The 26172-nt window shown below is 37.9% G+C and overlaps 1 protein-coding gene across 1 annotated transcript; it reads left to right on the top strand.

The window, feature by feature from the left end:
* Nucleotides 1-68: 68 nt before the first annotated feature.
* MPC2 (mitochondrial pyruvate carrier 2) lies at nucleotides 69-22140 on the top strand. The gene is made up of 5 exons (XM_008695698.2): nucleotides 69-359; nucleotides 10047-10087; nucleotides 17177-17261; nucleotides 17678-17789; nucleotides 21919-22140. Exons 1-5 carry the CDS (start codon nucleotides 251-253, stop codon nucleotides 21953-21955), a joined length of 384 nt encoding a protein of 127 aa, XP_008693920.1. The 5' UTR covers nucleotides 69-250; the 3' UTR covers nucleotides 21956-22140.
* The last annotated feature ends 4032 nt before the right edge of the window (nucleotides 22141-26172 follow it).

The following is a 26172-nucleotide window of genomic DNA, read 5'->3' as shown; positions in this document are numbered from 1 at the left end:
CCTCCCTCTCGGCGGCTGGAGGGAAGGAGGCGTACCCGGGGCGGGCCGTCGCAGAGCCTCCGCCCCCTCAATCTTTCCTGGGCCCCCGCCACCCGGTGGTTCGTACCCGGGCAGCCTGAGCCGCGGGAAGGGCACCGTAGGGGAGAGGCACTGTGGCAGGAGAAAGTGACGAGTGCCCTTCGTTGTCATCCAAGGAGGAGCACGCGGCCACTCTCCCACTCGACCGCCCACGACCAACTCGTCCGCAGAGATGTCAGCCGCTGGCGTCCGGGGCCTTCGGGCCACGTACCACCGGGTCCTCGATAAAGTGGAGCTCCTGCTGCCGGAGAAATTGAGGCCGCTGTACAACCACCCGGCAGGTAATAGACCCAGAATAGCTCTCACCGAGACCTTCCCTCCCTCTCCCTCGAAAATAGACCTTTAGAGGCCACGGACAACTCTGCCGCTGGAGGCATCACCCACAGCCCCAACACCTTCCCTTCAAGTGAATCCGTCTCACTTTCCCATCCAACCTGCTTATCACTTTCCCATCCAACCTGCTTATCACTTTACCTCGTTCGACATCTCTCATAAACCTGTGATTCCCGAGTGAGCGCCCTTCGCGACCTTCGTTGCACCCCATCCCTTAGGCACGACCCAAAGCCGGACCGGGCCTCTTGCTTTGATCCTTCTCCCTTTCCGCCGCCCCAGATCGGTCTGTGCCCCCACGAAATTCTCCTTCTCTCCTCTTTCCCTCCGCGAGTAGTGGTATATTGATCCACGCAGAGCAGAGGCGTTCTATCGCACCTCAAGGTTTGGAGTAAAGGTCACACTTCCTTCAGCTCCAGCTGGCAGAGGCCTGCAGATGCGTTTCCCGGGTTTCAGAGTCGGTGTCATACCTCGTCCCATAGGTCCAGTTTGTTTAAGGCTGTCCTTACTTATGAAATTAACTGAGCTGACTTTCCGTAGACTTTTTCATGAGGACAGACCCGGATTTAATTCTGCTCTACCTCTTACTATATAGGTGTGACCTTGGGCGAAATCCTAGATATTTTAGTTTCTGTAAAATCTGTTTAATGTGAAAGTTAAAGATAACATATGTGTCTGATTCTTCATAAATGCCTAGCAAATGTTAGCTCGCATTTGTCCTGTTGGAAAACAGTGTTCTTGTGGTTGAAAAAAAAAATAGTTCTCTAAGAAATTGGAAGATCCCAATCTTTCCAACTCTTTAAGATTTAGTTTTGTTGCCTGTTCTATAAAATAGGCTGTAATAATATTTGGCTGGGAACTAAAACCGGAGGTATCGAGGTCTCCTTCAAGCCTAAGATTTAGCTGAGAAAATGTGTTATAAATTGAAATATTGAAGTGCAACCCAAAAGTGACCTTTTTTCCCTACATAGTTAAATCTCTCTCTGCAGTTAGCGTCATTAGGAAAGTTGTCTTTTTTCCACATATTTGACTGGGAAGCAGGTCTCTGGAATCTGAGATGGTTACAGACTGTGATATCCAGTTTGATGATGGGATGAATAGTATAATAATATTATACTAAAGTATAATATTTATACTTCACCCATTATAAAATTGGTACCCATTATAAAATTTGAAGGAGAGTTTAAGGAGAGTTCTTAAGAAGCTTAGTTTATTTGCTTTTTAGATTTTTAACACTCAATTTTTTGGAGTGGGCTGTATTTTGTGACAAAGATTTTCAGGAGGGAGGGTTGAGCAATGCTTCTGTGGTAATCTGGGTTTTAGAGTCAACTGAATTCTGTGGAGTCAACTTTGACCCTCTTAAGCTTTGTATTTGGGCTGTAGGATAAGGGCAGGGTAAGGAGGAGCAATTTTAAACTACTTTAATGCAGAAGCAAAAGGTAGTTTTACAGTGATCTTTTCCAGGGCCTTGGCTTTAACCACTTACAATTATTGCTTTAGTCACCTTTCAGAAGCAAGAGGAATTACCTTTCATTTGTAGACAGTGCATTTCATCTGGATATTCTTGGATTAGTTCCGTTATTATAACCCCATTTTCAGTGTAGGGGAAGGAGAATTAGGCTCTGAAGCCAGACAGAGATAGGTTTAAATCTTAGCTGTGTGACCTTGACCTTAAAGCCCCCAAGCCTTATTTTTCTGATGTATAAAATGGGGATAATAATTATCATCATTTAAGGATTGTTGTGAAAATTAAATGATATAATGGCTTTAAAACATTTAGCAAAGTGTTTGCACTTAGACTCAAAAATGTTAGTTCCCCCCCATCTAAGCTTTTAACAAGTATACATAGTAAGAATATCTATCATTGCAAAAGTATTTGTGATTAAAAAGTTGTAGACACACCAACGGAGAAATGGAGAAGCATGAAAAACATAACTTGATTAATTGGTATTGAATAAAATCTGAGGAAACACTGATGATTGCTCCAAGAGTCATCAGAGTGACTATGTAAGGTTTTTGTGTACTATTTTGCGTCATAGTATGTTATTGAATCCTCATTTAAACCTTAGACTACATTCACATACTGGAGGTTTTTACAATGATATACAAGGCTAGGATATTAACAGTTGGATATCATACATTGCAAATTCTAAATATCTGAGATTTAATTGTATCACTGGCAGAATGTCCAGTCAGGAAACAAGAATATGTCTTTATATAGATATATGCTAGAGTTACAGTACTGTTATATATTATTATATCATAATGACATATATTATAGTTAGACCTACGGCCTTCATCATTCACGTATGTGTTGTTCCTGGCACACTGTGATCTACCTCTATAGAATAAGAATAGAGTTCTAACCAAATGTGTGTCCTAGCAAGTTCAAGTGTCATAAGGTATGTCACTCTTTACCATCACTCCTGACTGTAAACGTAAGGGACTCTACACTAACCAGCTGCATAGCTCTACTCCAGGTTTTTGTCAGAGAAATAACCTTGAAGTCATGTTGCCCTGTGTTTACTTAAAAGCTTAGTTGGAGGGGGGAACATCATTAGTGAAAGAGTGTCATTCCTTTGTATTTATGAGTCCCGAAAGGGGTGAATTGTCCCAAAGTATACATGAAATGAAACATTGGAATGTAGGAAGAAAACCATACAGCTTCTATTAATGTTTACTATTATTTTATCTTTTTAAATTTTCTATTCTGTATATATAATATAAAAATAAATTAGTCTAGTTATACATATACACAATGTCGAACACAGTTGACTTCTGCGGAGTCAACATATATACATGTATGTAAGTTATATATAGTTTATAAATGTATACAATATATATGTAGGGGATGTATGCTCAAAAAAAGGGTTTTTAATGACAGGGCCCAATGTTCAAAAGTAGTTAGGAGACTAGGATTCTGAAGAATCCAAAAACTATCCTAGAAAGTGGTCTAAAGGTAAAAACTTCCTGTTATAAAATAAGTAAGTTTGGGGGATATAATGTACAACGTGGTGACTATAGTTAACAATACTGTGTAATATATTTGAAAGCTGCTAAGAGAGTAGATCTTAAAAGTTCTTAGGACAAAAAATGAGCTAAGTGAGGCAATGGATGTTAACTGAACTTATTGTGGTAATACTTTTGCCGTATAAATATATATCAAGTCATTATGTTGTACATCTGAAACCAATACAGTCTTATGTGCCGATTATATCTCAATAAAACTGAGGGAAATAAAATAATAACAAATAATAAAATAAATAAAAACTATCCTTCAACTTAGCCCAGAAAAACAGGTTTCTAAACCATATCATTTTATGAACCTCACCGTAGCTTTGCTTTTCTTGAGTTACATTTTGGCTTAAGTGGAAGAACTTTTGAAAAAGTAGTTCTGTGAAATCTGTTGCGGTGCTTAGTGTCCTGTTGCTGAGAATATAATTCTCTGCATTACATGGTATTCTCCCTGTGAAGGCTCACTGGAGAAGTTACTGTAAGATCTCAGTAATAGTAATATTTGCTTTTCTCCTACGTAAGATTATTTTTTCCTTTATAGCTTAAATAGCTAAAGTATATGTTTTAAAATAAAAACAGGGGCACCTGAGTGGCTCAGTTAATTAAGTGTGTGACTCTTGATTTTGGCTTAGGTCATAATCTCAGGGTAGTGAGATTGAGCCCAGCATCCAGCTTCACGCTGAGTATGGACTCCACTTGAGATTCTCTCCCTCTGCCCCTCCCCCCACTGGAACACACACACACACACACACACACACACACACACACACTCTCTCTCTCTCTCTCTCTCTCTTTCTCTCTCTCTCTCTGTGTCAAATAAATAAAATCTTTAAAAATAAAATAAAAACATAATAAATGAACCCATATTAGCTGTGTTCATAAGGGAATATCTTTATCATAAAAATTCAAAGTTAAATACTAAGGGAAGTTGTGTTATACTAGACAGTCTAATGCAATTTAGTTCAGCGTATATATTGTTTTATTATATGTAAATAAAGCCAGATGTAGATCAAATAAATAAATAGTGTAAATGCCCACATAGTTACAAATTAACATAGTTCCTTAGCATTTCTTTTAGTTTCTTTTCTTGCTTCGGAGATTGTTTGAAGAATTTTAATCTTCTAGAATAGATACATAGATATTTAGATATCTGGATTATATTATATATCATATCTAATATATATTATGTTTATATATGCTAAATATATGGATATACATATATCATTTTTTTACAGTAATAACCTCTGTTACCCTTAAAATTAAAGAATGAGAACCAAAATAGAAAGTTGAGATTTCACATATAACTGTGAGGTATCGATGAAAAGTAGGGTATCTCTAAAGCAGTAGCTACCAAGAAAGTTGAGTTATTCAATATTTATTGAGGGCCTACTGAATATCAGGTATTGTTCTGGCACTTGGGATATGTTAGTGAATAAAATAAAAATGCCTACTCACAGAGATTTTATATTCTTTTTTTTTTTTTAAGATTTTATTTATTTGTCTGACAGAGAGAGAGACAGCCAGAGAGAGAGGGAACACAAACAGGGGGAGTAGGAGAGGAAGAAGCAGTCTCCCAGCGGAGGAGCCCGATGCGGGGCTCCATCCCAGGAGCCTGGGATCAGGCCCTGAGCAAAAGGCAGATGCGTAAGGACTGAGCCACCCAGGCGCCCTGAGATTTTAAATTCTCAGAAGAGATTATAAAACGAATATAGTCCAGCTGTAGTTGTTCGTTTGACACTTAGTATAACTTTTGTCTACTAACCTGATTTTAAACTAATTTTAAGAAATTAAGACTATCCTTCACCTAGTTTGATTCAACAGATATACCAAAGGAGAAGCAAGACCTAAGGAAAGCTATAAATAATTTGACATTTCCAAGTCATGCAAGAATATTAATTTTGGTTATAAGAAGGTATGAAATGTTTAAAGTATGGTAGGACATATTAGAAAGAAGAGGTGGATCAAAGAGATCTCCTTGCTCTATCTGGAACTACCTGAGATAAAACAGATTACTTAAGATCTAGGTGCTTTTTCTTTTTCATCTGTTAAAATAAGGGAGCTTGGATTATCTTTAAGGTCCTTTTCAGCTATAATAATCTACAGTTTGGTCTTCTTGCTAGAGCTTTTCTTAGTTTCAGAGCTTTAAAGAAACTCAGATTTCATTGGGGAAAACTATGTGATTATTGTTAAGTTAGGATTTGGGGATCTTAGTTTTTAATCCTTGCTGTGCTATGTATTTTACGTGGGCAATTCTCTGTCTCTGGGCCTCATTTACCTGATCTCTAAGACGAGTGCCTGAACGAGGTGGTTTCAACTTTCTAAATCTAAAAGTCATTGATTCTTTGTAACCGAACAAATAATTAAAATGTATCAACCCTAAAATGCCTATTAGCTATTTTAGCTAGTTGTTTCACCTGTTATTTTACTTTGGCATTTGTACCAAAGCCTGTTTTCAATCGACATTTTAAGAATCATTATATACCCTTGACGTTCTGGGTGCTGAGTGATGGCTGTTTCCAAGGCCTTTCAAAAGATACAAAGATTACATGATTCTAAAATGGTAGTCTAGTCACGTTCTTAGTGTGAAGTCAGAACTAGTTCTAGTACAAATAAAAGGGAGTAACTTTTGACAGCCCATATCTATGTCAGGGAGTAACATTTACAAATTCTAAGGATTTGTAAGTGTTTCTCACATGGTAGTGAAGAGGGGATTGCTCGGTATCCGGAGCTTAGAAGAATGTTGAGGACCGTGGAAAAGCTGCAAACCATAGAGAAATGGTCTGAAAGGGACAGGAAGAGATAGTGAAAAGCATTAAATGAGAAACTTTATTTTTCACATTGGCACATAGTGAGTATCTCAACTCAGTATTTGTATGTGTGCTTATTTGCATGTGTGTAAAGTTATTCTGTTCCAAGAAGGAAGTTTTTCCTCTGTACCTGAATTCATACGTCTACATTTACTTGATTTTTTTACTCTTAAGGTAGAAAATGATTAGTAAGGTAAAATGGAAAAGTGAACTAAAATAAGTTTTCTTTAAAATTTTTTGTTAGTCCGTTGTATGATGACAGGTATTGCTAAGCTGCTGTTTTCCTTTTCTTAACAATGAAGAAAACACTATTTGTTTGCATATATAGATATCCAACTCTGATTATTTGTGTCACTTGTCAGCATCCTCTGATATCTCAGAAATATTAGAAATTTAGAATATCTTATAATAGGGGCACCTGGGTGGCTCAGTCAGTTAAGCAGCTGCCTTCGGTTCAGGTCACTATCCCAGGGATCAAGCCCCATATCGGGCTCCCTGCTAAGCGGAGAGCCTGCTTCTCCCTCTCCCTCTGCCTGCCTCTCTGCCTACTTGTGCTCTCTATCTGTCAAATAAATAAATAAAATCTTTTTTTAAAAAAAAGTGTCTTGTAATACATATTTGCTAATGATATTTTTAAATTTAGTGCTTAGCTGTTGTTAAAATAATTGAAGGTTTGTTTTATAGTTTAAAATTATTCACTAACTAAAATATTCATACCTCTCTTGGTCCAGGTTCTAGCAACCATAATTACACGTTTGAAGTTTTTTTGTTTGGTTTGGTTGTGAGCGAGAGGGACGGGTACTATTTTAAAACTATCATCTGGCTTGGGGCAGTTGAGTGAATTAGTTACCGAGCAAACACTGAAAAGCTCTACTGTTCATTAACTCTGAAGGATCAAATATTGAAGCTTATAAAGAAGCCAGAACCTAGAGGCATTGTTCAGGAAACAATTTTGAAGGTGGCAGAGGAGGAAGCATCAGTTTTGAAATAGGAAGAGAGGAGTTGGCTGAGAAGTTCAAAGCCAGAGACCAAAACAATGTGCTGACTGACCCTTGAGTGATGAAGCCAAGCCTCCTGCAGGGATTAAAAAGTAAACTTAGTAATTGATATTGCATATGACTCAGAGACTTCGTATATGGAGAAGAGAAATAAGCTAGCTGTGCTGTGATAGGAATCTCAGAAACTCAGGCTAAATAAAATAACTAGAGAGTTTGAAAAGATTGACTTACGGGATCAGTGCATTATGGCATCAGACTCTACGGGAAGAATTTTCAGGAGCCAGATAGGGGAGTGTCATGGTCTAAGAGTAGAGTAACTAATGAGTGAAAATCTAGTACAGCCATGATGTGAAGGGAACTTGATGTCCCTGGAGAGGAGTAAATAGCAGATTCTACCCTTGATGAAACAGTATCAAGGCATATCTGGTCAGACTTAAAATTTGAATATCTTTGATTAACACCTGTCCTGGACATGGTTAATCCAATTCAGTTCTGTTCACATATGTTATTTGTTGAGGAAATCTAAGAAATAGGCCTTGTCTTCACCTTGTCTAGTTAAAGTGACGGATGCATAAATAAATCGTTTTAGTTGTTAAGTGCAGAAAACAATAGAGCAGTATAGAGGCGCTTTGGGGGTTCAAAGAAGGAGGATTTACTGTATGTAACCTGGAGATGTTAAAGAAGGTTTCCTTGAGGAGATGAAATCTAAGGTAAGTTTTCAAAGGATGTTAGGAGTTAGCCAGATGAAGGCAAGGCAGACTATTGGGATATTCTAAGCATAAACTAAGGTTTAGAGTCATTAAACACCATGAAACTAGTTGTATGCTTGCCTAGCTTGTCAGCCCACGTAGACCAGGGTTTTTTACCCTCCTCTGTTGACATTTGGGGGCTAGGTGATTATTTGTTACAGGAGGCTGTTTATCAGCCTGCCTGGCCTCTACCTAGAGGGCATCAGTAAGAGTCGCAGCGCCACCATGACAGTTGTGACAACTAAAAATGTTTCCAGACATTGCTAAATTTCTCCCGGGGGGGGGGGGGGGGGGAAAAACCCCCCCCTGGTTGAGAACCAGTGACCTGGGCTAAAATTTAATTAAAATAGGATTAGAAATTTATATTCTGGGGGCGCCTGGGTGGCTCAGTCGTTAAGCATCTGCCTTTGGCTCAGAGCGTGATCCCAGGATCCTGGGATCGAGACCCATATCGGGCTCCTCTGCTGGGAGCCTGCTTCTTCCTCTCCCACTTTCCCTGCTTGTGTTCCCTCTCTCGCTGGCTGTCTCTCTCTTGTCAAATAAATAAATAAAATCTTTTAAAAATAAATAAATACATACATACATACATACATACATAAATGTATTAGTTGATCCAGTGTGTGATAGCATACTCATCATATTAAGTACTCTGATCTATATTGGATTTAGCATGCTTAGTTATATTTTAAATTATCATGGACCAAAGTCTGTTTCTTTCCTGCCCCTGTAGCCTCGGGAAGGTTAAATGAGATACATCATTTGGAAGAGTTCAGAGTGGGCAGTTACGTAGTTAAAGAGCTAGAAGGCTTAGGTTCCAGGCACCGTTCTGCTGCTTCCTGGCTGCCCGCATGGACTAGGTCATGGGTCTGCTCTGAGCCTCATGGTAACATGAAGGATTTAGGTTAGATGAACTCTGAATTTCCTTCCAGCTCTGAAACACTGCATTTCTTAAATTCTACTTTATCTAAGAAACCAGAATTGTTTTCAGTGCTACCAACATTTACTTAACATTTTGCAAAAGGCCAGTGGATACCAGGATAACTAAAATTAACAACCCTGCTGTTACAGAGCTAAGAGATCTTAAGTCTTTCCCCTTTCTCATGTGAACCTTAAAATTAGGTTCATTAATTTTTCACTAGAGAGGCATCTGGGCAGCTCAGTCGGTTAAGCATCTAACTCAGGTCATGACCTCAGGTTCCCGGGATGGAGCCCCTATGTGGGCTCCCTGCTCAGTGGGGAGCCTGTTTCTCCCTCTCCCTCTGCCGCCCCCACCCCATGCTCTATCTCTGTCTCTCAAATAAATATATAAAATCTTTAAAAAAATTTTTTTTACTAGAATATATAGACTTTTTATAAGAGCTTTTATTATCATACATATGGCAACATGTCACTTATAATAATAAATATTAATAGAATTAGTGAATATCTTATAGTTACTGAGGCTCATATCACAAAATCTCTATATCTCTAATTTCTCCAACTCGGAGGTTATCCTTGAGTGAACTAACATTAAGGTTTCATGTTCAAGACAAAGCTTTGGGAATGGTTTCCAGACTATCTCCGCTACACTTTTGATAATTTTTAACAGGTCACAAAAATACAAGTAATTGACAAGGCAATCAACACAACTTGTATGTAAGGTTGACACTGTAGTGACTTTCTAAATGTTAACAAATACACAGAATGCAGAAAGGGTAGTACAGATGATTAGAAATAAATTGCTAAATTTTGGGGATTTTGAAACGTGGTGATGGCTGTTAAAAGACATGTATAACCGTAAGAGACTTAAAGATAGAGAACAAACTGAGGGTTGCTGGTCGGAGGTGGTGAGTGGGTGATGGGTTAGGTGGGTGATGGGTATTAAGGAGGGCACTTGTTATGATGTGCACTGAGTGTTGTATGTAAGTGATGAATCACTGAATTCTACTCCTGAAACCAAAATTGCAATGTATATTAACTAACTAGAATTTTTTTAACTAACTAGAATTTAAATAAAAAATTTGAAAAGAAAAAAAAGAGACATATAAAACAGTTGGTTCGTTTCTAAATTTTTCTTTTTTTCCTCCCAGGTCCCAAAACAGTTTTTTTCTGGGCTCCAATTATGAAATGGGTAAGTCTTGAGTTTTTGCAGAAGGTACTGAAAAAAATATTCTTTAAAAGGACCTTATTAATTTGAAGACATTTTTATGAAAGATGTACTTTTTAAATATTCATGGCTGGAGATTATTTCATTCAAATAATCTCAGATGTGTCATTTTTACTGCATAAAGCACACTACCTGCTTAATTTGTTCTGAACCCCTTAGATAAAAGGCCTTCTGGGAACATAATTGATATCAAAAAGCCTGGGTGGCTCAGTCGGTGAAGCGTTTGCCTTCAGCTCAGGTCATGATCTCAGTCCTGGGATCAAGCCCATGTTGGGCTCCCTGCTCACTGGGGAGTCTGCTTCTCCCTCTCCTTCTACACCCCCCCCCCATGCTCTCTATCTGTCTCAAATCAATAAAATCTTTTAAAAAAAAATTTTAAAGCCTGTTAATTGTGGGCCCTTGGAACTGAAACTTCATTCTAAGATTTTATGACTAAGTCAAACATGAAACTGATTAGAACCCCCCCAGATTAACTTTTATTATTAATTTAGTATGTGAACTGAAGATACCAACACCAAGATACAGGCAAGGAAAGTTAGTCTCAAAAAACAGAAAAGATTATCCAAGGGTATGTATTAACATTTGGTAAATGGTAAAGTCTTAGGACTTCTTGACTCCAAGTCCAATCCTGACTCCAGGACCTTAGGCCAAGAGTTTCCATTCCTGGAGTTCTCATTTAGCTGAAAAGAGGTAGTTGTGGAAACAATAAAACAAGTCATTGATTTTATGTTATAAGGGCCAGTTTTGGCCTATAGCAGTGTTCTCAAAGTGTCATCCGTAGACCTACTGCATTGGCATTGCCCACGAACTTGTTAGAAATGCAGATTTTTGCACTCCATCTCAGTTTTACTGAATCTGAAACTCTGGGGATGGAGCCCAGTTATTTGTGTTCTAATAAGCCCTCCACGTGATTTTGATGCCTTCTAAAATTTGGAAAGTACTGGTCTGTAGGCTTTTTTATTTTTTAATTGTAGTCAACTACACATAAAATGTACCGTCTTAGTCATTTTTTTAGTGTAAAGTGAATTCACATCATTGTGCAGCCAATCTCCAGAGCTCCTTTTATCCTGCAGAACTAAAACTCTGTACCAGTTAAACAACTCCTCATTCCCCTCCCCCAGCCTTTGGCAACCACCATTCTACTTTATGTCTCTATGGATTTTACTACTCGAGGTATCCCAAATAAGTGGAATCGTACAGGATTTGTCTATTTTTGCTTGGCTAACTTAGCACGGTGTCCTTTGGGTTTATCCATGTTGTAACGTCAGATTTTCCTTTTCTTTTTTTTAAAGTATGAATAATATCCCATTGTATAGATACCACATTTTGCATATCCATTCATTTGTTGATGGACACTTGAGTTGCTTCCACCTTTCGGCCATTGTGAATAATGCTGCTGGGAGTAAGGGCATACATCTATTCCTGTCCCTGCTTCCTGGTCTTTGAGGTATAAAACTAGAGGTGGAATTGTTCAATCAGTATTACTTTGAGCAGCTGCACTATTTTACATTCCCACCAGCAATTCACAAGGATTCCAATTTCTCCACATCGCCTGCCAACACTTGTTACTTTTGTTGTTGTTGTTGTTTTAGAATAGCCTCTTAATGGGTGTGAAGTAGTAGCTCATTGTGGTTTTGATTTGCATTTTCTAATATGATTAGTTATGCTGAGAATCTTTTCGTGTGCTTATTGACCATTTGTATATCTTTGGAGAAATGTCTGTTCGAGCCTTTTGTCCACTTTTTAATCGAGTTGTTTTTTTGTTGTTGAGGTGTAGACTATTTTAATTTGCATAAATGTACTGCTTTAAATTGTCAGAACAATTTCAGAAACTCAGTTGTAAAATCTAAGTAGTTGAGAATGTTAGAATTGGCTATCCCTCCATCTTATGACCTTAGGCAAGTTAAATCTGCCATTTTTTCCCCTTAGGTAAAATGACTAGAGTAGATTAGTGGTTGGGAGCTACATTTTACAGAGAACTAGGGAGCAGTTCTTTTTATTATTATTATTTATATCGTTAAAAATCAAAATTTAACCAAGTAAATTTGATCAATGGGACAGCATCCCATTTAGCAAGTTGAGGGGAGCTCCCAAGGGCCACAGAAAGAGTTTTTTTCAAGGCAGGACAAGGAAGTCGTAAACTTTTAGAAAAAAGGATTATTTCCAGGTGAGGTCATCTTCATTTGGAGACAAAAGAAAGGATCTTAGTAGGTGAATTATCTCCTCTTTCTTTGGGGGATGGGGAGCGGGTCCAGGTGACAGATTACCTCATTGGTGCTGACCAGAAAATTCCTAACTGACTGGTTAAGGACTCCATTTCTGGGGGAGGTTGAAAGTGCAGTTACATTAGGTGTTGGTGACTTGGCCTAAGTGACGCCACTTTGGGCCTGTGGTTTTCTTTTTAACAATATATTGAGAAAAGGTCCCATCAGTTAAAACAAAAAGAAGTTTGAGCGTATCATGTTTAATGGTTCTGCTCACTCGAAGCATTGAAAACTAGCTGTAGTTTGGTCTGACAGTACTGTCAGGTCAGCCCTCTATTTGGCGCTGTTTCTTACACAGACACACATATTTGTTTTCCTGTTTTGCATCTTTTACAATCTTTACCACTGTGTATATTCACAAACAGCAAAGAAAAGGAAAGATGCAGGATGTTACCAGAAAATGCAGCTGCTTGCTATTCACAGGGCCAAAAGCAAACACGAAAAATAGGTAGCTATGTTCAGAACTACTACGTAGTTTATTGGCGTAGGGGGAAATAATACTGCTTTTTATCACCCTTGTCTTTAAAGCCCTGTCTTTAAAGTCTTTTCAAAATATTTGCCAGTCACTGAAGTTTACAACTGAAAATAATGGTGCCTTAACTTCATGTGCTTCCCTGGCACTTCATTCTGATTTTTTCTTGACTTGGTAAGTAATTAGTAAGTAGTTTACACTCACTTTCTTTTACTAAAGACAAGAGTTATGTACATTTGATATATGTTTTTGTTGCCCTATTACTGAATGAGAGTCATCTATGTAATTGGACACTAAATTCTATCATTCCATTGTAATCCTGCATTTATTCCCAGGAGTGTGAATTAAAGTCCTTTTTTTTTTTTTTTTTTTTTTTTTTTTTTAGTGTTTAAAATGTGTTGTCTGTTTATTAATTTAATTAAAATGTAGATCAAAGGAAAAATAAACATTCAAAACTAGTGTGATTTTTAAAAAAACAATGGAAAGTATATTATTATTTTCTTCCTCTTCTCTATATCAGCACTGGAAATTATATAGTAATTATATGTCTATAAAGGTGTAATTGGTTGCTTAACTATTATTTCTAGCCCCGTTATCAAAAGAGTAAGAATTATTTACTCTTGGGGCGCCTGGGTAGTGCAGTCATTGGGCGTCTGCCTTCGGCTCAGGGCATGATCCTGACGTTCTGGGATCGAGTCCCGCATCAGACTCCTCTGCTGGGAGCCTGCTTCTTCCTCTCCCACTCCCTCTGCTTGTGTTCCCTCTCTTACTGGCTGTCTCTCTGTCAAATAAATAAATAAAATCTTTAAAAAAAAGAATTATTTACTCTATAACAGATCTGGGGGTTCTCTTTGACCTCAGATTTGTCACAACTTAGATGTTTACTGATTTTATCAATACTTTGGTGTTTCTTTAATCTGGTCCACCAGTGTTTTGAAACATCGACTGTATGACATACTCATAAGTGAGTATCTGTCTCCTTTAAAACCATCTATTTTAAGTTCATGTTGAAATCATGCATAGTCTTCTGATGACAGCATAGCAGTAGGAACTGTGCCTCGTTCTCTGGTGAGGAGACTTCTTTTGTTATGTATTTACTTTATGTACATATTATTCCAAACCATTTGATAATAATTCATGTACGTAGATATTATTCCAAACCATTTGATAATAATTCAGCTATGATAGTTTATCCATAACACATAACAGTATGTTCTATATTAAGAATTTCAGACTATACTTGTTCAGAAATTTAACTGGAGTGGAGTCCTTCTTAGCCACTTTTGTTGAAACCAAATAGTCATTGAGGTCAAAGTGGATAATCCTAAAAAACAATACTCATATACCTTAAGTATTGTATTTTAACTTAATATATATTTATTTGCCAATCATCTGTAAGGCTAAAGCTTTTATTTGTGTATGGATCCACTTATTTTGAGTTCCACACTTTCTTCTTCAGATGCATTATACTGTAGTGCATCCTGTATAATTTTCACTTTAGGGGTGCTTGGCTGGCTTAGTTAGTGGAGCATGCCCCATGTTGGGCTCCCTGCTCAGTGGGGCAGCCTGCTTCTCTCTCCCTCTGTCGTCCCCTCCCCGCCCACACTCCCACCCAGCTTGTGCTCTCTCTCAAATAAATAAAATCTTTAAAGAAAATCACAGTCCTGGGCTTCAGACAATTTGAAAAACATGCTTTTAACAGGGAGCTAACTTGAGTCTACTGGATGCCAAACTGTATTGGGTTATTTAATACATTATCTTGTATTTGATCTTCACCCAAAAAGAAATCTGAGAAGTATTATTACCATCTTCCAGGTAAAGGTACTGAGGTTCGAAGAGCTAAATGACTGAACATACTGTCATGGTAAATGACACATCAGGATGTGAAAGCCCACATCTGTTTAACTTCACAGCCCATTAAGTGTTCTTAAACACTTAGATGACCACCTTTAAAATAGTTACTGTGGATCTAACTAGTAGTCTCTGTGTATGTTAAAGAGTATTTTACATAATCTTATTATTTACTCTAAACATTCTCTGAATAGAATCTATATAGTTCTATTTGAATAAAGTTCATAATAAAGATGAAAAGGAACACAGACCATCTGCCTCCTATGCTGAGGCTAGTAATGGTGGAAAAGATAGAAAACAGTATGCCTTTTTCTCTGTTGCTCTACAGACATAAGCTACTATTTGTTTGTATTCATAATATTTTGCAGACACTGTGCTAAATACTTTTAAGACATATTATCTCATTTAATCATACATCACTTTTGCAGGGGTAGCTATTAATATTCTCATTTTACACATGAGGAATTTAAGGCGAGTGTTATGTAATCTGGCTAAAGTCACACAGCTAGTAAATGGCAGAGATTAGCTTTGGTGAGATTTTCTAAGGTAATTTACATAAGGTTAGAGTAATGTAGAAGTGGAAAGGGATTTTTTAGAAACATGAGAAAGAGAGCTCAAGAGAGCTCGTGGGAGAGAACAATTACACGTCCCAGAAAAATAACGAATATTCTGTGAACATGAACAAAATCATGACCACTGACTTCTTCCAAAAAAATGTTAGACTGTAGCCCATAGTGTTCATAGATCTATCCAAGAAGGCACAGTGGATTAACAGTAGCAATCAATCCCTTTCTTCCCCTTCCCAATGGCAGTGTTCTACCCTGCAGAAGTAGAACAAATACGAAATGGAGAAAACGCACATTGGGACCTAAAAGAATATAGGAAGGATAATCAGGAAGCATTTGGGAGAAAAAAGTCACAGGAATGTGGGTGAAAGTTAACAAGAGGCAAAATAGTGTTAGCCGTGATTTACCTCTGGTTATACTCTTCTGCGTAACCATTTGCCCCTTTTTAAATCAGAATCGTTGTTTTCTTGTACTGCTGAATTTATTAATTCAGAACCCTTTGTAGTCAGTTTAAATTTGTGTATAAATTCACAAGTATATCTATGTTCTACTTAGGAGCAAAAGCCTTCGCTGATCTATATTTTCCATGTAAAAGTATCTTTTAGATGGGGCGCCTGGGTGGCTCAGTCGTTAAGCGTCTGCCTTCGTCTCAGGGTGTGATCCCGGAGTTCTGGGATCGAGTCCCACATCAGGCTCCTCCTCTGGGAGCCTGCTTCTTACTCTCCCACTCCCCCTGCCTGTGTTCCCTCTCTCGCTGGCTGTTTCTCTCTCTGTCAAATAAATAAATAAAATCTTAAAAAAAAAAAAAAAAGTATCTTTTAGAAACCCAGTGAGACCTAAAAATAATTTCTTAAAAACATATTCTCTGATGACATTTAGGATTTGGTTTAAAATACTTAAAGGAAAAAGGAGAAAGGGAAGAGGGGAGGTGAAGCAGATGTGGCAAAATTTCAGTAATTATTAATTCTGGGTGGTAGGTATATAGGGGTTCTTTGTACTAGTCTCTTATTTTGTGTATATTTGAATTTTTCATCAATAAAAATCATTTTATTACATATTCTTGTCTGCAGTAGAACAGCATAACTAATACTCTAGTGAAGGAAGACTCATTACTAAACTTTCTGAGTGATGCTACTGGTAGGGGTATTAGTAAGATGATTATATAACAGTGTTAAAAACACAGCAGAGAAGAAATGACCATGTTGTATACTTTGACATTAAAGAAAAATTATGCAGCCTAAAAACTAAAATTATATCAGAGTTTTTCTGACACTTCCACTTTTTTTTCAAGATTTATTTATCTATTCCAGAGAGAGAGTGCGCACGCACGAGAACACCGGGGGGGGGGGGTTCAGAGGGAGAAGGAGAGAGAAACTCAAGCAGAGTCCACTCTGAGCACAGAGTCTGACACAGGGCTCGATCCCACTAGCATGAGATCACAACCTGAGCCGAAACCAAGAGTCAGATGCTTAACCGACTGCGCCACTACACTTTTAAAAAAGAATACGTTGACAAAAACATGAAAGGAGGATCTATACAAATTACCTCAAGTAGCTTTTAGGCATCCTCCACACCAGTGGTTTCCAACATGTGTAAAGAACATATAATTTCATATGTGAAAGAAGTACCATTTGTTAGGGTACCTACACACACTACTGATTTTCAGGTATATGAGGCTGTTTGGTGTGGTTAACAAAACATGAATTCAAAAAGCATTCCTACATTCATTGTAGTTTTTTATGATGATATGTATACATTTCCTTACTGCATGGGTACTAAAATTACAGCAACTGTCGTGTGGAAATCTCTGAAATAATTATATGTTTTATTTATAATTAAGAATCATTACTGCGCACTCATGATACCTTCTCTCTTTCTGTGTGTTAACATATATTTCCAGGGGTTGGTGTGTGCTGGATTGGCTGACATGGCCAGACCTGCAGAGAAGCTCAGCACAGCTCAGTCTGCTGTTTTGATGGCCACAGGTAAATTAAATGAATACTTCCTGTGTTCCATTTAGGACATTCAATATTTCTTATTTTGTTTTCCATCAATTTATTTAACAGTTTAATATTTGAAGCACATACATACACTCAAACACACACACACACTTACACACAAAGGAATTAACAGTGTTGTCTCTGGGAAATTATCAGATTATAGATAGAGAAGGCAGAAGAGGGTTACTGTGAATAAGAATTGGCGTGGGTTTTGTTTTTTGTGTAACACTGAATTACAGAGACTTTATTTAAAGACTCAAAGTATAGCATTTCCTTTTCCTTTATCCTGTATTATTATGTTGTCATGGTCCTATTTATTATTAATTTAATATTGAATGTTCGAAAGATATTGCAGCAGTACCTGTGCTTTTAAAAAAAAATTTTTTTTTTTGTTTCAACAGGGTTTATTTGGTCAAGATACTCACTTGTAATTATCCCAAAAAACTGGAGTCTGTTTGCTGTTAATTTCTTCGTGGGGGCAGCAGGAGCTTCTCAACTCTTTCGTATTTGGAGGTAAGCCTGTCAAAGATGTAAAAAGAAAAATCTGCCTCAGAAGCCACCCAGATGGCAGTGCTTTTTTTTTTTTTTTTTTAAGATTCATGTATAATGCTAAGATGGGATATGCCTAAAGCAGAAATTTCTAGAAAAGTCTGGGGGTTTAACTTAAAAGTGTTAAGCAGTATGTTTGTTACCTAGGTTTTAAATCTGTCTGTGTATTATCTAGATATATAGCCTGTTCGTAGAATCTGTTTTAAGACAACATACACAATTATGAAATATTAAGTAATTTTCTCCACTCGGTTTCAGTTATATATCATAAAGTGGGACCTAAATGTGTATGGTTATGCAGTATTGGAAATGATATTTAGAGGAAGGCTACTGGTTTTGTCAGAAAGCGTTCCGTGAGCATTGGGAAATTTTTGAAACTGTGTACCGGCATCCCTTATTTTATTTCACTTCACTTCATTGTGCTTCACAGATTTTGCACATTTTTACAAATTGAGGGTTTGTGGCAACCCTGCATCGAGCAAGTCTATCGATACCATTTTTCCAACAGCATTTGCTCCTTTCATGTCTGTGTCACATTTTGGTAGTTCTCACCGTATTTCAAAAATTGTCATTATTATCTTTGTTATGGTGATCTGTGATGAGTGATCTTTGATGTTACTACTGTCATTGTTGGGGGGTGGGGAGCGCCACAAACCACACCCACAGAAGACTATGAGCTTAAGTGATGAATGTGTGTGTTCTGACTACACCACCGACCGGCCATTCCCCCATCTCTCTCCCTCTCCTCAGATCTCCCTATTCCCTGAGATGCAGCAATATTAAAAATAGGCCAATTAATAAGCCTGCAGTGGGCTTCTAAGTGTTCAAGTGAAAGGGAAGAGTCGTATATCTCTCACTTTAAAGCAAAAGCTAAAAATAATTAAGTTTAGTTAGGAAGGCATGTTGAAAGCCGACAAGATAGGTCAAAAGGTGGCCTCTTGTGCTCAACATATAGCTAAGTTGTGATTGCAAAGGAAAATTCTTGAAGGAACTTAAAAGTGCTACTCCAGTGAACACATGATTGATAAAGTGAAATGGCCTATTACTGATATGGAGAAAGTTTTAGTGATCTGGATAGAAGATCAAACAGCCGCAACGTTCCTTTAAGCCTAAGCCCAATCCAGAGCAAGGCCCTCACTCTCTTCAATTCTATGAAGGCTCAGAGAGCTGAAGAAGCTGCACAAGAAAAGTCTGAAGCCAACAGAGGTTGGTTCATGTGGTTCAAGGAAAACTATCTCCATAACATACAAGTGCAGAGTGAAGCAGCAAGTGCTGATGTAGAAACTGCAGCAAATTAGAAGATCTAGCAAGTTAATCAATGAAGGTAGCTACAGTAAACAACAGATCTTCAGTGTAGGTGAAACGGCCTTATATTGGAAGGAGATGCCATCTGGGACTTTCATAGTTGGAGAGGAGAAGTCAATACCTGGCTCTAAGGCTGACTGTCTTGCTAGGGGCTAATGTGGCTGCTCACTTTAAGTTGAAGCCAGAGCTCATTTACCATTCTGAAAATCCTAAAGACCTTAAGAATAATCCTAAATCTATTCTCCCTGTGCTCTATAAATGGAGCAACAAAGCCTGGATTATAGCACATCTATTTACCACAGGGTTTACTGAATATTTTAAACCCACTGTTGAGACCCACTGTGTGGGGAAAAAAGTTTCCTTTCAAAATATTTCTGCTCGCCTACCGTGTACCTTGTTACCCAAGAGCTCTGATGAAGATGTGCACCAAGATTAGTGTTGTTTTTTCATGCCTGCTAACAACATCCGTTCTGCAGCCCATGGATCAAGGAGTTGTTTCAATTTTCAAGTCTTCTTATTTAAGAAATACATTTTGTAAGGCCATCCTTGCCATAGATTGTGATTCCTCTGATGGATCTGGTCAAAGTAAATCGAAAACCTTCTGGAATGGATTCCCCATTTTAAATGCCATTAGGAACATTTGTGATTCTTGGGAAGAGGTCAAAGTATCAACATTAACAGGAGTTTGGAAGGAGTCGATTTCAACCCTCATGGATGACTTTGAAGGATTCAAGACCTCAGTGAAGGAAGTAACTGCAGATGTGGTGGAAATAGCCAGAGAACGAGCATGAGAAGTGGAGCGGGAAGATGGATCTGACTTGCTGCAATCTCAGGATCAAAATTAAACGGAGGAGCAGTTGATTCTTACGGATGAGCAAAGAAAGTGTTCCTTGAGATGGAATCTACTCCTGGTGAAGATGCTGAGAAGACTTTTGAAATGACAACAAAGAATTCAGAATATTACTAAACTTAGTTGATAAAACAGCAGCACGGTTTGAGAGGATTGATTCCAGTTTTGAAAGAAGTTCTGCTGTGAAATAAAATGTTATCAGATGGCATCGTATGCTACAGAGAAATCATTTGTGAAAGAGTCAGTTGATGTGGCAGCTCCTTATTGTCCTGTTTTAAGAAACTGCCACTGCCACCCCAACCTTCAGCAACCATCACCCCGATCAGTCAGCAGCCATCAACATTGAGGCAAGACCCTCCACCAGCAAAAAGATTACAACTCACTGAAAGCATAGATGATGGTTAGCAATTTTTAGCAATATTTTTAAATTAAGGTATGTACTCTTTTTCTAGACATATTGCTATTACACACTTAATAGACTGTAGTATAGTGTAAACATAACGTTTATATGCACCAGGAAACCCAAATACTCATTTGCTTGCTTTATCGTGATACTTGCTTTTATCATGGTGGTCTGGAACTGAACCCACAGTGTTTCCAATTTTTGCCTGTACTCAGTAGTTAACATTATTTGTCAGTGACCAGTTAACAATCTGGAGTGAGCTCATCTTAGATGAAGGCTCGGGCTTTGTTTGAACCACAGAATCTTTCTCAATTACAAAACAATGTTCTTTGACTAAAAAAAAATAAATGATCTCAGTAAAGAAATAGAAAATACTCAGTGATAATTCACCTTCCTTTCAGAAGGCGTTCTGTTCTGCAGAGTATAGTATTTCCTCATTTTATTCATCTTTACTATCCCTAGGTTTATAATTTAATCCTTTCATAATCATCTAGCACAGATTGCGTGGATGAATAAATAACTCACTCATTCTACAGTATGTCAGATGTCTGACCAGCATTTTTAGAGCTTACTTATGTCACTATAAACTTCAATTTGTATAGTGATTTCATTCACAAGTATTTTTCTCATCCACCATTTCATTTTAACCTTATATTAACTCAGTAGTAGAGCTAAGAAAACACTACATACCACATTCAGAACTATTTTTAGAACAAAAACTCAGATACAGTTTGACAAAAGGATTTTTGGCACCTTTCAGTCACAACAGCAGATTGGGAGATTTAATTAAAAATATAAATGTTGGATTTTGGAGCATTTAGAAAAACACTGTTGAGTATTTGAAATCAGAACCTTTTGAGAAATCTGGGAGGTATGGTAGACTCCATGGACTAAGTTACTTTTTGTTCTTCTATTATTGTAATCTGGGAAGAATAGCAAATGAAGCTCAGGGTATTGTAGAAGGAAAGGCTCTATGGCTTTGTGGGTAATTCTACTTTAGATTAATGAGAATTGAAAAAACAGGCCTTAGTTTTACTTGCCTGCTAACCCAGTGTTTACAACCTGCTAATAACCCAGTAACCTGCCTGTATCACAACAGTATATTTTATTTTTAGTGATTAGACAGGATCCCAGTCCCAATTTATTTTATTCTTAGGAAAGATGTTCTGTGAATATAAAATAAAAAGTTCTGGATGACCACATTTTGCTAAATTTTATATATATGTTCACATGTTTGTCATACTCTTACATAATTCAAGAGTGAAAATATTCACCCAAATAATACTTTTGTATGAGAATCAATATGTCATTTAAGTTGTTAAAACTCTTTGGCAGTTGGAAGCCAGATGCAAATAAAATCCTTAAGTCACTTTCCCTTTTGCCTGTTTTACCTGCATGCCCCTGAGAAGATTGTAGTTACAACGATACAGCCTCTTGACTAGTGAGAAAAAAGACCTGGAATATACCCATTCCCTTCTTCTTACACATTTATCTATTGCGATTCATAATTATTTTTCTTTCTGTTTCCTTTATAGATATAACCAAGAACTAAAAGCTAAAGCAAACAAATAAGAGTTCCTGACCACCGGAACAGTCTAGATATGGATATAACCACTGGGACTAATTTGATTTATTATTTGGCTATTGATAAGGTGATATTAACTGTGCTACTGTTTGGAAGGCATTAAAAAAATCAAACTGTAAACTGGGGGCTAATACTTGATTCAACAGAAAAATAAAGCAAATTTTTAATAACAGTGTTTCTTTGTATATGACTTAAGGAACTTATCTATGGACATGAGTAACATTTTTTTTCTACCATTTGCCCATAATAAATCGTACTTGCTCCTACAGACCCTTCCTTGGCTTCCTTCTGTTCTAGTCTACCAGAGACGGTTAAAAGGTCAAATAATCTGTTGTGCGTGAAGGTCAGTGAAGTCGCTGGAAGTAAAAGGAAATAGAGCTAAAGAGAGTGAGAAGTGGGTAATGGAATGGCTAGCAGTTCTTTTACAGCCACAGAGTAACAAAGGATCTCTAAATTTTTGAATTACATTCCGTAATTGATATAATGTGGCAGAAAAGGCTCTGGAGTCCTAAATTTGAATCCCAGCTCTGTGATTTGTAATCGGTGATTTTGGGCAGATTAAAAGTGTCTGGTAGAGTACCCTGGACATAAGTCAGCTTTCTGTCAACATTGTGACCTTTGTCCTTGTTATGAAGAGAGACTGGACATAGATTACTCTAGAAATAATCAACAGTCTATTTAATTTGAGCTCCTGTTTGGAGTACTGAGTTTCCTTCTAAAAATCCCAGTAGAGCTGGTCCCAGGTAGTAAACAGGTTGTCTTTTTTTTTTTTAAGTTGCTCAAATGATGGTGAAAGGTTGAATCTTAACAAGGGTTGACCTCAAAGCCCAGGTTCCTCTCCATAAAGCAAAATAGTTTCTAGTAGAGCATGTTTATATAATGAGACAGAAGTAGAAAGCACTGGTATTAAAATGGGCTTTCTCCCTAAGGGGTCTGTTTAATTGTATGAGGTATGATTCTAATTATATTAAGACTGGTTTCCACAACTAACATTAGAAAAATTTCTTGACAAAATATAATTAAATGAATCTCTTTTCCTCCCTTAAGACAACTGTGTTTTATAACATTTTGAAACACACAGTAAATTTAATTATAGGGCTGGACTTTCCTTGAGAATGATTACTTACTTTTTCAGTTCAGCTTTTTTAAATTCAAGTTTTACATATGTGTCACTAAATGTTAATTGTAGTTGTGTAATACATACGAACAGCTAGAAAATCAAAACATGATTTAAGCTGTTAGAGAATATGCAACCCTCTTAAAACACATTTTGCCAGTGTCGCACTGGATTGAGAAACCCAAATCCATGTCACATTGGATTGCAAATTATCTTTGGGGTGAATTTGATTAGAAATGCTGGGGGGGGGGCGCCTGGGTGGCACAGTGGTTTAGCGTCTGCCTTCAGCTCAGGGCGTGATCCCGGCGTTATGGGATCGAGCCCCACATCAGGCTCTTCTGCTATGAGCCTGCTTCTTTCTCTCCCACTCCCCCTGCTTGTGTTCCCTCTCTCGCTGGCTGTCTCTATCTCTGTCGAATAAATAAATAAAATATTTTTTAAAAAAAATGCTCGGGGGGCGCCTGGGTGGCACAGCGGTTTAGCGTCTGCTTTCGGCTCAGGGCGTGATCCCGGCGTTATGGGATCGAGCCCCACATCAGGCTCTTCTGCTATGAGCCTGCTTCTTTCTTTCCCACTCCCCCTGCTTGTGTTCCCTCTCTCACTGGCTGTCTCTATCTCTGTCGAATAAATAAATAAAATCTTTTTTAAAAAATGATTAGAAATGCTCACTTGACCAATCAAAAAAGATGGGTATGACTATGGACTCTGAGAAACAAACTGAGGGCTTCAGAGGGGAGGGGGTGGGGAAATGGGATAGACTGATGATGGGTAGTAAGGAGGGCACATATTGCATGTTGCACTGGGTGTTATACACAACTAATGAATCATCGAACCTTGCATCAGAAACCAGGGATGTACTGTATGGTGACTAGCATAATGTAATAAAAAAGCATTAAAAAAAAAAAGATGGGTATGTAATTCTTCAAACAAAAATTTATCTCACGAAAATCCCTAAAGTTCTGAATGCATAACTGATAAATTTCATAGTCCTGGTAAAAGCCATGATCATTATTAATCAAAATTGGGTGTTTGCTCATTCAGGAGATACATGGCTTTATGATAATCACCTACTATTGCTTAATTTCAGCCACCCTCTATGAGGCCAGAGAAAGAGTTACGAAAACTACTTTGAGGTCGTATCAGTCTCACTCACCCTTGCCCCACATGTCCCAATGGAGAACCTGAAACAACCAGTCCCTGTAGGAGCAATGGGCCACTGGGACAGGTGGGGGAGGGGAGAGCAGTGCCAGCCAATCAGAAGCACGATCAGTGAGCGTGAAACAATGAGCTGCTGATGAGGGTGTGGCCTGGAAAACGGCTTTTAGACAAAACTGTCATTTTATGGGCCATACGCGGACATGGCACTTCTGCTATCTTCAGAATAATGTCACCCAGGCCCCTTTTCTGTTTTCTGCCCTCCTGAAAGATCTGGTACCTGATCTAGGCTCTGGTTTCCCTCAGCCTTGGAGAAAAAGGAGGTATGTGGAGTCTCAGTAGGAAGAATGGTTACAAAGGTAAAGGTGAGATCAGCCCTCTGGGAAGAAAGCAGGTATTGGAGCTTAGAGGAAAGTGGGAAATCCTTGGGCTAGGTATCCTAGATAGATGATAGATGTAAATCTCTCTGTGTCAACCTTTTAAGTGAGGTTAGAAACATGAAGTCTTAAATGTTGCCTCATCTTAGGTATCCTGGATACCCTATTTTTCTGGCTTGCCATCTTTATTTATCTATCTCTGTCCTGCAACTTCTCACATGATAGCCTGCTTTGTATTGGTCCTCAAATACAAATGCCTACCGTGTGAGGGGGTGGTAGGAAGATGCTCTGGAGGAAACAAAGACATGTAAAATATGGTCTTTAAAACAGTTTCCAATTCACAGGAAGATTTAAGCAGATCAATAGATAAGTAACGATATTTAAATAGAAAATAAGACACATACATTTATAGATACCAAGTGTCCTTGTAACTCAGAGGAAAGTCACCTTGGCTAGAGTGGGCTGGCTAGCTTTCCTGACACAACATTATCCCTTTAAGTTCAGAGTATCTCCTCTTTGGGCTCTTTTAAAACCTGATTTTACATAGTGGTAAAAACTGAATGAAAGCTGAAATCATAAACTTTCTAGAAGAGATATTTAGAGAAACTATAATGGATATAATTGATGTTTAATTTCATTTTCATTTTTGGATACTGCCAAGTTTTAAGTAGAATGAAACCGTATACTCCTTCCTTCTTTCAGGAAACTCTTTCTTGGTGTATCTTTGGGGTCTCATCCACCTACTTGCTCTTTCAGTCTTTCAGGTATCCTCATTCCTCGGTGCTTTCATTACCCTCAGTGCCTGCTCTGTTCACGCTGTCTTCTTGACTGTGATTGAGTTGGTCAAATAATTGATGACAGTGCTATCAACATGCATTGAAAGTACTCTTAAATTAAATGCATCTTTTCCCTAGCTCATAAATATCCCCAAAGTGTCATAAAACATGTACCAATGGGATGTAACAAGGTGTGGTGGAAAGAACATGGATGTTCAGATCCCACTGACCTGGGCTTTCCAGCTGGGTGGCCTAAGGCAAATGAATCTCTTCAAACCTCAGTTTCTGTGTCTATAAAGTGGTCGTGGGGCCTGTCTTACAGTGCTGTTCTGAGGCAACCTATGTAAAATGCTTCACATGAAGAGGTCTCAATAACTTGAAATGTATGTGCCACAAAGTAAATATTAATCTACTCTTCTAAAATAGAAATTTTCTGTTGTTGTTTAATATGTGTTCATAAGACAAACTTTCTCAGGTATTCATTTTAGATGTCTGTGCCTCTTCAGCTCATGGACAAATCATTTTCTTACTCTAGTTTCCCTCATAAATTTGTCAGCTTAGTGGCCAAATGCATCTACTTTCCTTGCCTAGTAGTAATAAACTTAAAAAAAAAAAACTGTCCCAAGTTCTCGGATCACCTTATTTAAAACAATGAAATCTTAGCAATCATCTTTCCATTAAATGTAAGAATCACTATGACCTTGCAGGCAAGACAGCTGTGCCCTTCACAAGGAAATCCAGCGCTTCCTAAACTGCCCAGTTGGGGAGTTTACATTGTT

Source organism: Ursus maritimus, unplaced genomic scaffold (assembly GCF_017311325.1).
Source record: "Ursus maritimus isolate PB19 unplaced genomic scaffold, ASM1731132v1 scaffold_2, whole genome shotgun sequence".
Classification (NCBI taxonomy): Eukaryota; Metazoa; Chordata; class Mammalia; order Carnivora; family Ursidae; genus Ursus; species Ursus maritimus.
The sequence above is the reverse complement of the archived record's forward strand: the minus strand, read 5'-3'. Positions and strand labels throughout refer to the sequence as shown.

Excerpts from the sequence above, each read along its gene's own strand:
- MPC2 (XM_008695698.2), top strand. The coding sequence starts at position 251 with ATGTCAGCCGCTGGCGTCCGGGGCCTTCGGGCCACGTACCACCGGGTC. Across the intron at positions 17,262-17,677 it reads TGCTGTTTTGATGGCCACAG|GGTTTATTTGGTCAAGATAC; the intron begins GTAAATTAAATG and ends TTGTTTCAACAG. Across the intron at positions 17,790-21,918 it reads CAACTCTTTCGTATTTGGAG|ATATAACCAAGAACTAAAAG; the intron begins GTAAGCCTGTCA and ends TTTCCTTTATAG.